This window comes from Aphelocoma coerulescens, chromosome 1 (genome assembly GCF_041296385.1).
Source record: "Aphelocoma coerulescens isolate FSJ_1873_10779 chromosome 1, UR_Acoe_1.0, whole genome shotgun sequence".
Taxonomy (NCBI): domain Eukaryota; kingdom Metazoa; phylum Chordata; class Aves; order Passeriformes; family Corvidae; genus Aphelocoma; species Aphelocoma coerulescens.
Genome location: NC_091013.1, coordinates 82989274 through 83004585, shown reverse-complemented (window position 1 = coordinate 83004585; position 15312 = coordinate 82989274). Strand labels below are relative to the sequence as shown.

Sequence of the window (15312 nt, the reverse complement as noted above, 5' to 3'; positions counted from 1 at the left end):
GAGCAGCTAGAGCTCTGGGAGACGAGGCGGATGCCCAGGGTTAATTCATGGGATTGGGACTCGGGGTAACCCCCACCAACTGTCCCTCAAGAGACCAGGGAGCATGTGCCGGTACCTAGGTCGGGATTTAGATCCCGAGCATCCCCAGACATGAGGCGGGGCAGCCGTGCTGGCACACAGGCTCACCCCAGGCGTAGCCAGCTGTCTTTAAGCGGTTCCGTGTGGGGCGGCGACCCTCCAGCCTGTCCCCCCAGCGTGCCGCCCCCACATACCCGACCGGAGGGGCGAGGGGCGGGCAGCGGCCGCCCCGCGCCGGGAGGTGCCCGGACCGCCCCCGGGCCCGCCCCGTCGGCTGCCCCCGCCCCCGGCTGTCCCCGCCCCGGCCCGGCCCGTGGCGGCCGGCGGAGCGCGCCCGGCGGCGGCGGGGAGCGGCGCGGATGGAAGCGGTGCTGCCGGGGGCGGCGGGGCGCGGAGCCGGAGGTAAGGGCGTGGAAGGGAAACGGTGTCCGTGTGTCCCCGCAGGGGTGCCTGTCCGTGCGTACATGTTTGCGCACACGTGTGTCTGTGCGTGGGGGGGTGCGGGTGCCCGTGTCCACGTGTGTGCCGGGGAGCGCGCCGGGGTGTGCGGGGGTGCCGCTGCGGGATGTCTCTCCTCATGCCCACCCATGAGTGCTGTCGTGACCCGACGCCCTCCCGGGAGGATGCGGGAAGGCCTGGGCAGCCTTCTCCGGCTCCCGGAGCCAGCGCACCCCGCTGCTCCCCCGGGCTGCGTGGAGCCCGCACGCTGTGCGGGAGCGGGGCCGACTCGGCGCTAACCCGGCCCGCCGCTCCGTTAGAGCCGAGCCGCCAGCCCGGCGGCCGCCGCTGCTCCCGCTCCTTCGCCCGTGGAGTCCTCCCCGGGTGCTCCCGAATCTTCCCCGCTCCGGGAAGGCAGAGCAGCGCGGGGCGAGCCCCGAAACAGCCCCGGTCAGAGCGGGGTGTCCGCAGTATGTTCTGAAGGAGGAACGCGCCGACGGTCCTCCGCCCCGGCGCTCCAGGGAAGAGCGGAGCGCCGGCCGGGAGCGCGGGGAATGTTTCCAGCGGCACTCGAAGCGGCCGCTGCCGTTTCCGCAGCAGCGATCGCAGCGTCCCCGCGGGTCCCCAGCGCTGGGCTGTCACTCGGAGCGGCCCGGAGCACCCTCCGGGGACACCGGCCCCGTCCCGTCCCGTCCCGCGGGTGCGTGGGGCGGCAGCGCCGGCCGCCGGGGACACGCAGGAGGGGCCTCCCACGCCGGGGGAGCGCTTTCTCATGTTGTTGTTGTAGGGGGATGGTGAGAGGGAACTTTTTGATATTTAACCTTCCTACCCGTTCAGGAAACAAAGATAAACTCCGGTTAAACAAAACAAAACAAAAAAAAGGCAGCATTGAAAAAAAAAAAAAAAAAAAGCCGCGACGTGAATTTAACCCGAATCCTTCTGCCAGGTTTTGTGATTCATAGCTTTAAGTACAGGAAGGTCGCTGCTTGGGCTTTTTCCTCTTTCGATGGAAAGAGGTTTTTTTTTCTCTTTCCTGGTGCTGTGTGAGCATCCCGGGAGCTGTGGGCAGCTGCTGCCAGAGACCAGGAGCTCGTGAATGAGAGTCTGCAAGGCCCTTATCGTGCATCCACTGAGTACAGGTTATGCCTTTTTATGTATAAAAATAAGCCTAAAAGCTTCCTGAGAGAAGGGTGGCAGTGAACATGAGTCCCATGAATTTTCCTGAGCACAGCTAGCTGGCAGCGCCATTCCTGCTAACAGGTGTGCATGTATATAGTTATATATAGATATTAAATACATATATTAAAAATATATGTAGATAAATGTTTGTGTATTTTTCTATATTTACATATATATAGAGAGATATATGGCTGCATATATTATATATAAATAAAATAGAGACCATGTGTATATATTTATTTTTATACATATATATGTGTATATATTAGATTTTTGCTGTACATGTAGTCATTTCTAATGGCCAGAAAAGCTTTTCTAAGAGTTCTATAAATACCTTATCAAGAAATGTCTGAGTGATGAGGGCAGGGAATATTGGGTGGGCAAGAGCCCATAATAAAATCCTCTCTGGGGCTGTGCTGGGTGCATGCTATGGCCCTGCATGGAGAGTCCGAGTCCTGCCCAGCCTTCCTCATCCCCAGCCATGACTGGAGCAGTGGTGTGAGGGGATGAATTTGGGGAGGCTGGTTTTAGGTTGTTAAATAGGGGAGGTATGTGCCCCACAGTGTTTCTGGGGCTGGCCCTCCCAGTTTCCCCAGGCTGTTTGGGGCCAATAGGATCACCCAATCACCTGCATGTCCATTCTCCTCTGTCCTGATGTCCATTGCTCCCCTTTTCTATCAGCATTTCACAGGGGGAACTTTGCTTTCCCTCTTCTTTTGGAAAGCACTCAGCTTCAATCTACAGGGGCACGTGTCGCCTCTCCTAAATCCAAGTATCTGCAGGATTGGTGACAGGCCTGAGGGCAGTTTCCAAGTCTTGGCCTCCCACAGCGATCTGGACCAAAGCCTCTGCTCATTAGTCCCTGGATGGAGGGATGGGTGCACGGATAGAGCTCTGTTGCTCCTTGCAAGAGCTCCTCTGTGAGGAAACGTCAGCACAGAGCCAAAGGCAAAGAGACACCTAAGGGGGTTGGAAGGGATCCCAGCTGCAGCCCGGGGGAGGGTCAGGCACAACCGAACTCTGCACAAGGGTGTTTCAGGATTATGTGGCGATGTTACTGCTGACCATTGCAGCTTTCCTTCAGGAAACGAAAGCCTGAGCCCACAGTGCCTTTTTTTTCTCACTGATGGGCACGTAACTCGCTTTAAAGGCCAGATCTGGTATAAATGTTATTTGGCGCTAAGGCAGAAGTGTGTGCCCTGTGCAGCTTCCTTGTCCTGGAAACCATTAGGAGGACGGCTGCATACTTGGATTTTCACACACAGACTATCTGCTAATGTAATAGTCCCAGTGGAAAGTTTAGTGCTCGGGAATATTTTGTGGATTTGAGAAAAATCCCAGGAGGATTTTTGGTTTCATACAGCAATTGCTTTTTGGCAGCTTTGGGATAGATGTAATCTGGTTCCCATTTGTGTCCTGAATATTTAAATGGAACGGCCTGCCTTCCACTCAGGGCACAAGTAGAAATAGATGGAAGTAGAAAATAATAGTAACAAGAAAAACATCACCTCTAGAAAAAAAAAAAATTTCTTAGGGCAACTTTTCTTTTCAGATGTTGCATTTAGGAAATGTATATGTCAATTTTTGGTCCTTTTAGTGACTTTTTGAGTAGGTGAGATGCTGCTGTGGGTGTAAATCTGAAGTAAACCTGTAGAAGCTGGTGAAATTGCTCCAGGTTTGGATTGGTGCATGTGAGAGCAGAGTTTGGCCACACAGTAAGGTGTATCCCATTAGTGGCCGGCAGTCCTGCAGCATTTGCTGGCTTTCAGTGGCCTTGTCCAGCTCAGATGTCCCACCACGGTGTGTGGTTGTGGTTTTCCTGATTTGTGTCTGTCCCACATCTTGAAGGTGTAGCATGTCATTTTTGTGCAAACCAAGCCATGACAGCCAGCACCTGTCAAGGCAGCACCAGCTGAGGAGCCGGGTGATCTACAGGGGGATGCCACATCTCAAGAAAACACAGCATGGGGTTAAATAATTGAGCAGCACTTGGGATTATCTGCTCTGACCATGTTGGCTAACACAAATATTAATGTGCTTTAGACAACAGTAACTCCAGTGATCAAGTCTCGGGCTGGAAAATAATGACAATGTTAACTTAATGAACGATTTAAGGAATTAAAATGCTTTTAGTGAAATTCTTCCCTGTGATGGCTACCTGGGATGGACAGAGGGTCCCTGCCAGTGACATATCCTGTCCCCTGGGGTGTGTCCCTCTGCTTGTAACCAGCACCATTTTGGGGCTGTTTTTGATATGATGGCTCCACACCAGTGGCTGTTGCTGTGATTTTCCCTGTTTTAAATCTGAGCAGAGCCATCTGGGAGCAAGAACCACAGGCAATTATCTTGTTAGCACTTCTACGTATAACACCTTTATTAAATTTCTGCATTTTAAAAGTAGCTGAATATAAATTGCTTGTAATGATTTAATAATGGAAGGATCATAGTTGTAATATATATTCTGGTGGGAAGAAGGTTTAATTTCTTTTTGCTTTAAGTTATGACACTTAAGAATTGTGCAAAGGCTCTGCTTAGAGTAGGGTTATCACAAGCAGTTCTTCACACAGATCATGTGAAGAGCTGTGGATCCTTAGGATGGTTTGTTGCTTGCATTAAAACAAAAGGAAAAACTCTAGAAATCCATACGATAGAGTTCAATGCCTGCCTTTTCAGTTAGAGAGCACTGTACAGCCTTTGTACTATTTTTGTTCTGTCCTTATCCCAGGCTCCTTTGTACGCTGCAAGTTTGTGGGAATGACTCAGGGAGAAAGCTATTTAACCTAAAGGACACCACTGGCAAAAAAAAAGAGATGGATAAAGAGCAATGTCCGTGACTGTGAGTGGGAACCAAGAAGAATATTTGTGTGTGTCTGAGGAAGAGAGATCCCAAAACCTCCTCCAAATGGGGAAAAAAAATCCTCTTCTTCAAGATGCTGTTTATTCAGTTCAAGAAGGGAATTTTAAAATATACTTGCTTGAAGTAACAAGGAGCTAAGACTGAATGATCCACAGACCTAGGTCCTATTTCACTTCTGGTTAATTAATGGAAGGGCTTAAATATCCAAGTGACACGGATCGTGCCAGTTCTTTTCTGTAACGTGATCATTTTTAAAGGCAGTAAGTACAGCAAAATTTATCATGGCTTAAACTCCTGCTCTACAAGTGTCTTGTCTGTATGTTGTAGCTGATTGATGATTTTTCTTTTTTCCCCCAGTGGAAGAAAATTTCCTTCCCTAAGAATTTATGTGATGAATTTTTATCTTGGAGGTTTTTTATTGCTTGGAAATCAGAATTTATAGTGTAGTGAAATTGTCTGCAGACAGTTGCTGTGCTGATAAGCAGTGTGGCTGTAGCAGAAGTGTTGTCTCACTTGCAAGCTCCATGTCAGCCTTCGTATTTCACTCTTTTACCGGGAGTTTCTTTCCCTACTTTCAGCTCTGAATAATACTTATCCTTTCATCTCAGAGCAGCAAGGCTGACATGAGTCATCATTGTGCCACTGGCACTTTGATCAAAGCAGGATTTTCAATTATTGATTCAATTCTTCGAATAAATTTGGGCTGGCTGTGTATTGTAGACTCAGTGTTATAGCTGCAAAGGCAAATGTGTAGCTTATAATATAGAGAGACCTTAAAAATGCACATATTTGTGCAAAGCCTAGTGCAGCTGCCTAAGCAATATGCATCTCTTCCTCCGTGGGGTTAATGCCCAGGTAACTGTTTGGCACCTGGAGGTGTGATGAGAATGCTCTGCCTGTATCCTGCCTCTCCTCTGGGGTGAGCTTGGGACGGGGGGAAAAACCAGCATGTTTTTCTAGCATTATAAAACCTGTTACCATCTGAGATGAAAGAGTGGTGACGGGCACTGTTTGCCCCTACATGCCAGCACACCTGATTTCCATAGGGAAGGCGGAGAAGTGCGGGCATCCGAGGGGATCTCCCGGGTAGGCAGGCTTGGCTCCGCTCTTTCCTGTATCCATCTGATCTCATGCCAGCTTCAGGAGCTGCTTTCAAAGCACATTTGCTTTGCTTCTCTCATAGGTTTTTTTCTCCCCTGCTTTGCTTTTTGCTGAGGGAAAGCATATATGAAAATAAGCATGTGAGGCTGAAGTTTCGTGGAGAATGCTCATCCTTGTCAGCAGTTAAATTTGGACGTGTTAGCACGATTCCTTGGGAGAGATGGAGTTTGGCTGCCTCCATTGCCTATTCACATTAGTCTTGCTTGTGTTTTCTTGGACAATGCACTTTATGGAAACTGGAATGACAGTACCAAGGATGGGTGACTCCAGGAACTCTTCTTGAGTAAGGGAATAGCACAACATGGATCATGGAGCTGATACTGGGATGAGAATTTCTTTCCCCAGAGTGGTGAGTTGCGGAGGCGTAGCTCGGTCTGATAATCCTGCCAGGCACAGGGGTGCAGCTTCTCCTGGCTTTCATGTGGAAAATGAGAGGTGCTGCTTGCTCACATCTGGTGTGCATTATGTGTGTTGGATTTTAGTCCTGCAAGATATTGCTCTGCTCCTGTGAAAATAATACTAGTGATGCTTGTTCAGTCCTCGCAGGGCTTGGGAGCCCTGGCAGTGGATGCGAGGTTCACAAGCAGAATTATGGGGTGTGAGGATGAGTCAGCCACCCCAGAAGTGACCTGGAAAACTTGTGCATTGACTGGGGAGCTGCTGATGGAAAATGATCACCAGTGGCTGCCTGAGTCCCTGCACTTCATCGGAGCTGTGGCTGCAAAAGAATCCCAGCGCTGCTGAAGGAGAGCTGCTGGAGGTACCAAAAACATGCCTTGTGACATTGTTAGGAGTCCAATTTTTATACCTAAACCAAGAAGTGAGACACATGAGTTATTTTTTTCTGTGCTAAAGGAAACTCAAATCTTCTTCCCAGCTTTGGGAGAGTGGCATGGCTATGGGGCTGGGGTATGGCAATCCCTGCTGTCACAACTGTGCTAATGCTTAGGAGAGGAAGTAGGGTTCATGGGCCAGGATGCACATGGAGGGGTGTCCAGCCTCAACAGAGGGTCCCTGTGACCCACTGCAGGGACTGATTGGTCCGCCCTGGGCAATTCATGGCACAGCCTTCGTGCAGCCCCTGGAATGTTGGAGTGCTTTACTGTCCTTTTATTTTCCTTAAACAATTCTCTTCCTTTTTTGACCTGAGATTTTTATGCAGCAACAGGGCAGAGAAAATATTTTAAATGTGGAATAAGGTATTTATACTCCTTTTTGGCACAGCTATGATACAGAAGGACAGATGTGGGCTTGGAAACGATGTAGTTTTTGTTCTGTCTTTTTTGGACTTCCCTTACATACTGTGGCAGGATTTAAAGGAAAGTGTAAAGCTGCCTTACTTACTTTTTAATTTCAGATGATTGCTTTGGATGATATTTGAAACACCTCAGTTTCTGTTGAACTACTCGGTCAGTAGGGTACAGATTAAAAGGATTTTTTGGAGGTCAGCTCTGTGGTTTTGTTTGGCTGGGTGGATTTTGGGTGGTAGAGAAGGAGTTACACATGCCAGCAGCATGGACTATGCTGTGGACAGCCACATTATGTTACCTGGGTGGGCAATGGGGTGTGATGCAGAAACTCATTAGCTGGACTCTGCTGTGAGGTGTTGCCTCTAAATAGCACCAAGCTGTGTTTTCACAACTGGCATCATTTGGTGTTTTACTGAAGATGAGAGTCCTAGTACAGTTTGGCTGTAAGAAAATCATCTTCTCTGACTGTTTTTGTAAATTTGTTTCTTGGGGATGCTGTTATTACTCTAAAAGCATGGCTTTCCTCTCATGTCACAGCAATGAGCTTCCTATGTGGTTTGCTTTAGATCCTTTTCAAAACCAGACTGAAACCACATCAGAAACAGGAAATATTTAAGTGTTGCTCCACTGTCTCTGGGTCCTGGCTGACTGTCTGGTGTTAATCTTAGCAACTGATTCATTTAAATAGTTCTGAATCTTCAAATGAATTGCACTGCTGTGCAGTAACCTCCAGGATAATATGTCTGCTTCTGTACAATGGAATGTGTGCTTATATAAAAGAAAAGGAAAACAAGTGAATTGGTGTCAGGCAGTCACTTAGATGTAGGAGGGTCGGTAGAGATGCAGAAATGAAGGCCTGGAGCAGCTACCCAATTTAGCAAGGACTGAACTGGGCCAGAAATGTGGTCATGTCTTACAGAGCTGGCTATAAGAGACACTAGATGTATGGCAATTGAAGGCATGATGTCTATGGACTGGGCTGCATCCTGGCATTCTGGGGCTGAGGGGGCTGGGCTGCCCTTGGGAGCAGGAGAGGAGAGGGCACAGCACAGCTGCCAGCTGCCTGCAGGCACCTACAGACATGATGAGGTTGGTTCTTCTCAGCAGTGGCTGTCACAAAACATGGGGCAGCAGCTGCAGCAGCTGTGGTTTATGGTTTGTTTGGGCTAGATGTGGGTAAAAAGCCATTCCCCAGGGACACGTCCCTGGAGGGGTGATAATCTTCATCCGAGGTTGCCCTCAACTGGCTTCTTACTCACAGCTGCTGGGCACCACTGCTCTGGCACCAGGAATCAGTTATAGGGATGAAAATTGCTCTTTTGGTGAGCACTGTAGAGGAATGCGGAGGTCTGGGAAAGGAACAGATGCCTGAGCATTGGATGGGTGCCTTGCACCATGTCAGAGCTGGGTGTAATAAAGCCTTTCTCTTCAGAGAGTGGAGCTGGGAATTGGAAGGCTCCAGTGACAGCAAGGAGGGAAAGAAAAAAAGGCTTGTGCTTTGCTCCAAATGGCTTGGGAGGTTCCACTAAGCTTTCAAGTGGTGCCTTAGTGCCCATGATCTGGATTGTGGTTATGTGCCAAACACTGATCTTTTGGCAACTATCTTCTGTGTTACACAAAAACTGGTTTTCTGTGTCAGTTACAGCTGACATTTTATTAAAACCTACTGTGAATGAGCATAAAATATTGTTACATCATTTTTAATGTCATAAGACATCATGACATCATTTTATAATGATAAGACATCAACGTGGGTGCAACACAGTCCGGTAGTTTCTGCCTGGATTTGGGCTACTTGATTTTGACTCTGATATAACAGAGATCAGAAACTGAGCAGTTTGGCAGATGCTGGTATTTACCAATCCTGATTTTAGTAGACTATTGCTCTGCCACAACTACCAGGGACAAGGGGTTAGGTGAGAATTTCTGATCCTGTTAAAGAAAAAACCATGTCTTTGTTCTCGATCTTGTAAAATTTGAAACCATGACCCAAGGGTGCCTTACAGACTTGAAATGCAGAAGGCAAGGGTACAGTTTTACTAACAGTTTATTTCTTTTGAACTCTCTTTGGTTAGTGATGAGGCCAAGCCAGTATATGCTTGAAGCTGCTTGACTTCTTCCTTGGGTGTGCAGATTTTCTTTGCTTCACCCCAGCCTACCTTTTATTCATAAAACAAGCTTGGGGTTGAAATGCACTGGTTTCATACAGGATTCCAAATTCCAAGGCAGAACTGTAGGTGTGGAGGAGCAATGAAGGGTGTCTTTAATCCTATTCTCTACCAGAATAGGCCAATAATTTTGGAAATTAGTGTACTTGAGATTTTTCTTGGGTCTGTGTTGGCATCAGCACAATTTACAGACCAGTCTCCTATGCTTCTTTTCACAGACATATATGGTTTAGATCTACTCAAGCAAGCAATCTTTCCCTCTTGCTCTCTAAATATAGATAACTGCCATACACATTCATGCATAATATGAATGGTAAAGTGATGAATTCATTAACATTTTGCAGAAATGTCTATTTCTTTTCCTCTTGGCACAGAAGAAAATAGTATCTTCATGCCTGTAGAAAAGATAGGCTGGATCCTACCCCCTTGTTATCCCCCTGCTGCCTTGCTCCATGCAGTTGCATGGGGTTAGCAATGACCTGTGTAATATATGCAGAGAGATGCAGTTAACTGAGCACAAACCAAGCAGTCAGGATTAATAAATCCGGGTCATTTGTGGATGACTCTTTTTCCTGCAGAGCGGGGTGCTGCAGATCTCTGTGTTTGTGGGCTTCCTGCCCCACAGGGGTGGGCAGATGCAGCACTGGTGCCACTTTGAGCATTCCACCTCCTGCTCAAGTGAGTCCTTGACAGTGGCTGGTGCTAGAGGTTGATGACCATTCCTTTTGCTAGAGGTTGATGACCATTCCTTTAGCCTAAAACCTGTGACAACCAGTGGGGTGAGTTGAGAGTGAGTCTTCTGTGTCCCTGCTGTGCCAGGGTACTTGCAGCCAGGAGATGCTAATTTCCAAGGTTTGAACCTCGAAGAGCCTCTCTTTACAAAAATGATTAAGTTCTCAGAAAAATGAGAAAGTGAAAACCAACAAAATCATAGAACAGACCAGGTGGGAAGGGATCTCAGCAGATCACCTGGTCTAACCTTTTGAGGGAAGGAGACAATTTAGATGAGATTATCTAGGACAGTGTCTAGTCACATCCTGAAAACCTCCAGTGATGGGGAGTCTGCCACATCCCTGGGGAGGTTGTTCAGTGAGTGATTGTTTTCACTGTAAAGAGTTTCATCCTGATGTCGAGATAAAACATCTCTTAGTGCAACTTGTGCTTGTTGCCCTTTCTCACGGTAGCTCCTTGTGAGGAGAGGGCCTCTTTCCTCTCAGTAACCTCCTTTTAAATACTGCAAGACTGTAATGAGAGCTCCCTCACAGCCAGGGAGAAAGGACCTAACTGCTTCAGCCTTTCCTCACAGAACAGTCTCTACAGCCCACTGATGATCTTTGCGGCCCTCCTTTGGACCCTGTACAGTCTGTATCTTTCTTGAATTGTAGGGTTATGCCAATGTCATTTGTGGCCTGAAATAACAGGGTCAGTCCAATGTCATTCCTGGCTTAACGCTGCTGTGATGCATTTTGTATCAGCTTGTTAAAACAAGCACCCCTGAGAATAGATTTAGGATGAGCCCTGTTGTTTGCCAAGTTGCAAGCAGAAAAGGCCTGAATGCTGTGTAAGTTCTGCTCAGCAGAGACTAAAACATCCCTGTGTTATCAACAATGTTTCCAGCACAAATCCAAAACACAGCCCCGCACCAGCTACTGAGAAGAAAATTAACTCTACCCTAGCCAAAACCAGCTCAGTCCAGCCATCAGTGTCTGTAGCGTGCTGGGGCTGGGGCATGCAGCTCCTGTGCAGTTGATCTGCCAGACGAATTCCCATGGCCCTCCAGCTACATCCACTCCTTACCATATTAAGAACATCTGGACAAAGTGATTTATAAACTCTCTCCCTTGATAGCACTGGTTGTATTTTATGTCTCAGCAATTTTCTGTATTGCTAAACTATTACTCATGGGCAGATTTTGTGGTAAGGCCTTTCCCAGACTATAGCCCTATTTAATGTGCGGCTGTGTCCTCAGCTTTCCTTCTTTTTACCTATTCCCTTGTTCAGTTTTATGCGGGCTCTGTTGGTTTCATGTCCTGGGGCTATGCCCTGATTCGTGAGCTCGTGACTTGTCACTGCTAGCTCTTACAAACCGTTCTTTGTACCTGGACTGAGGACCTTGTAGCCCAGGGTGGGCCAATGCATGAAACAGCATTGGTGACTTGGTGTTTTGCCTCTCGTTCCTCAGAGCTACTGTGTTATTCGGGAGGTGTGGACTGAAGAGGTGGTTTGCTCACTGGCCTCAGAAGGGCTCCTTGGCACCCAGCCAGGCTCAAGAAAATCTTTTTTGACTACTATCATAAGTCATGGCTTCATATTTTGTCATTCATGCGGTTTCTTTACTGGCATTCCATTTGTCTTTCTTCCAGGCTCCACATCTGTTTGTTACCAGCCTACCAGCCCAGTCCAGGTACTGGAAGACACTGGCTTTCTTTACCAGGATCACCAGTTATTTGCTGGCAGGCATGAAGTGTCTCCACTAACGGCTGAAGTGATCAGTGCCAAAGAAAAAGCTGGTAAGCGCATGGCCACACTTCCATATGGACCCACTGCACTTACTTCCAGGTTTTCCCCAAAGCATAAATCGAGCAGTTTAAACCATTTACAAATAGTATTTACAGAGTTGAAGGCCAGCTTCTCATTCTTGCTAGAGTCAAAGTTACCTTTGGCTTGTGTATTGTGACCCACCATTGCTTGTTACCTGTACTTGTGGAGGATGCAGCATTTCCACTTGTCCTTCAGGACATGGTTGCTTTTCACTGCACAGCCAGACCAATTTCCACAGCTCTTTTGCTGACGGAGCAAGACCACAGGCACTGTGGAAAGCTCACTGTGGTCAATCCTTCTGGACTTCAATAACAGGCAATTTAAAGTACATCTCCCAGATATAAGGATGATAACATGACTAGTACAGAAGTGGAAATCCTGGTGTGTTATAAAGAACTGCCTTGACTGTGTGATGTTGGCTTTGTCCCCTTTCCTCAGGCTTTTCTCAGGCGTTGTCTTGCAACCTAGACTGGAAGCTTTCTGGTGTGTTAGGGAGACGTTATTCCTTGTCTGCAAAAGTGTCCATTGTGGTGAGGCTTCTGTGTGCTGTGATAACATGGATAAAGCAGCAAGAGCTTGCTGTAACTGCAGGGACATATAAAGCAGATGGATACTTGGCTGTTGAGCAGACAGGTAGATGGAGATGTGTGTGTCTGTGCATCTTCCTGGCTTAGACACCATCCCGAGGAGCTGATAGCCCCTCTGAGAGGTGGTGGCCAGGCTGCAACCCCAGCGAGTGAGGCTGGCAGGCAGATAACATTGTTTCAGGGAAAGCAGGAGAGGTGTATCTCCTAGGGCAGGTGTGGAGTGAAACAGCCTGGGAATCTTCTCTCCCTCTTGAGCCCCACAATCATCTTTAAGGCTTTCCCACAGAAATGTTAGTGGAAATGACCTCATTGTTAAAGGCTTTTCTTTCCCTCTTGCATCTGGGTTGTATATAAGTTATCCCACAGCATGTGCAGTAACTGGTGAAACCTCCGGGAAATGACCAGACCTCAAGAGAAAGTTTGTTTTTAAACTGCTTTTAAATGCCAAAAAACAAATGTAATTCCTGACAAACTCCTCTGAGAATTGGAAACAGCAGGAGAAAGAAAGTTGCCAAGAACAACCTCAAAAAACCAAACTGCAAACATCACCTCCTTCTTACCTAGGGACATTGGAAGACTTCTCACTTTTGTCTGCAGTGGAATCTTTCAGGAACATTCCTCTGAGCTCAGACAGTGTTCAGATAGACAGCTTACAGCACTTTTGGGATAGGTGTGGAAGAAGGGCTCCAGGAGGGAGGGATTCCAAACCTCTCAGCCATGGCTGTAACACAATATGCTGAGTTGAAGGGGACTCATTGGGATCATCAAGTCCAGCTCCTGGCCCTACGCAGGACACCCCAAGAATCACACCACGTGCCTGAGAGCATTGTCCAAATGCTTCTAGATGCTTAGCTCCAGGCAAGCTCCATTCCGTATGCAGTGCAAAGATGGTGCCATTGGCTCTGAATGACTTCAGTAGCCTGTGTTAGGGTTGTGTAGCTAATCTGTGTTTTTTTTTTAAATGCTGGCATTACATCTGTGACCATAATGCCTTCCTTGTGCTGACCCAGCAAAATTACAACAGTTAGTATTGACTCCCTTAGAAACAGCGTTATCAGCCAGAAGGGAAATTGCAGTTTTAGAGGAACATGCCGGAGCACAGACTATTCTCAGACCTTTAGGGTCACTTCATTTTCAGTTCCATTTCACAGTTTTCCTGTGACACATTTTACATTTTATTTTGTCATGGCACACAGTACACTTGAGACTTTGACCATCAAAAATACAGCAGTTGGTATTGCCATGCAGGCTGCCTCTGTAAGTTGTGCAAGCCATCTCCAGGGATAGGTCAAACACTGGAACAGGCTTCTGAGAGAGGTGGTCAATGCCCCAAGCCTGTCAGTGTTTAAAGAGTCATTTGGACAATGCCCTTAATAAAATACTTTAACTTTTGCTGAGCCTTGAATTGCTCAGGCAGTGGGAGGAGATAATCACTGTAGGTCTCTATCCCATCCCATCTCATCCCATCCTATCCATTTCAGAAAATACCAAATTTCCCTGTGATATGGAATGTCCCTTGTTGACTTGGAGGGGGGTTCAGAGCTGTGGGTGTGGGATGCATAGGATATTGTGGAGGGGAAGGCCAGGGAGGGGATTGGAATGTGTTCCTTGGGGTCACTGCAAACAGAATTAGGGGTGGGGGACAAAGAGGGAGCAGTGCTCCGCCTCCTTTGTTGGCTTCCAGCCATGTCCCCTGTGCTGCCTGGGGAATCCTGGCAGGGCACTGCCCATGGGGTGCATCCTGGGCACAGGGTCACAGTTGTGGGACGTAGGAGGGGAAAAAAGAGCAGGGGGAATTAGACCTCCTGGACAGCAGAGCTAATGGCCACCTCTCTCTCCCTGCCCAGCTGAGGACACCCTCTGCACCCTGCGCCCACCCAGCTTCCGCCGTGTGCCAGAGGCGGAGATGCGAGGGGCAGAGGAGGTGGCAGCCGGCACCGTCCTGCAGCGCCTGATCCAGGAGCGGCTGAGGTATGGCAACCCCAGCGAGAACATGAACCTGCTGGCCATACAGCACCAGGCGACGGGCAGCGCTGGCCCCTCCAACAGCACTGCCAGCACTCTCTCTTCCGCAGAAAACCTTGCTCCCGAAGACCTGCCAATGGTCCAGCCGTCAGGGCGGCAGGAACCACAGGGGCAGGAGCACCAGGGGGACGGTGCTGCTATGGAGAAGCAGCCCCGGGCCCCGCAGCCCCCGCACAGCACCGAGGAGCTCCCCACGTATGAGGAGGCCAAGGCCCAGTCTCAGTTTTTCCGTGGCCAGCCCGCACCACCAGCCACCACTGCCACGCCGGGTTTTTATGGCTCCTCCAGCCAGAAGTCCAGGACGGAGGGGAGGCCGACAGTGAACCGGGCCAACAGCGGGCAGGCGCATAAGGATGAGGCGCTGAAGGAGCTGAAGCAGGGCCACGTCCGCTCGCTGAGCGAGAGGATCATGCAGCTCTCGCTGGAGAGGAACGGGGCCAAGCAGCACCCCCCAGCCCCAGGAGGTGGGAAGGGTTTCAAGGCAGCCCCACAACCTGGCAAGGCCACAGACCCGCGGGGCCCGCCACCCGAGTACCCCTACAAAGGCAAGGCAGCAGCCCCAGGCAGCAAGGCACAGGAGCACGGGCTCTTCTATGGCGAGCAGCCGGCACAGGATGTCCTCAAGGCTGCCTACGCCACCCCCCAGCCCGCCCGGGCAGAGCTGGCCCTCGTCCGCTACCAGCCACCCCCAGAGTATGGGGTCAGCAGGTAATGGCCATTGGGGGTGGGTCTGCGGGGCAACCTGGTCCTGCCCTTGTTGGAGGAGCCAGTGTCTGTGGGGCTTGGGCCTTGTATAGACATGGCCACAGTGAGCTGTAGCTCCAGGCACGGTGGGGGACATCACACCCTGCAGTGGGGACATAACATCCTGTGGCTGGGATGGCAGGCCTGGCTGGTGGAGGCACCTGCATCTCCCCGAGCACTCTATAAAGCTTGTATGCCACTTATGTGCTACTTAAACCTTCCCATAGAGCTCACATGGGGCTTTCACGGTACAGGGCCCCTCGTGCCAGGCCTCCCCGTGAGCA

The 15312-nt window shown here is 49.1% G+C and overlaps 1 protein-coding gene across 2 annotated transcripts in view; it reads left to right on the top strand.

Moving 5' to 3' along the window:
* The first annotated feature begins 394 nt into the window (after positions 1–394).
* Positions 395–15312, top strand: part of AMOTL1 (angiomotin like 1) — a 58701-nt gene continuing 43783 nt past the window's right edge. The window contains exons 1-3 of one of the 2 annotated variants that reach the window (XM_069015173.1): positions 395–480; positions 11495–11641; positions 14107–14992. In XM_069015173.1, the coding sequence (XP_068871274.1) occupies positions 438–480; positions 11495–11641; positions 14107–14992 (1076 nt within the window). In that variant the 5' untranslated portion in view covers positions 395–437. Of the gene's footprint in view, positions 481–11494; positions 11642–14106; positions 14993–15312 lie in introns of those variants that run through there. The other variant, XM_069015181.1, reaches the window with a different exon arrangement.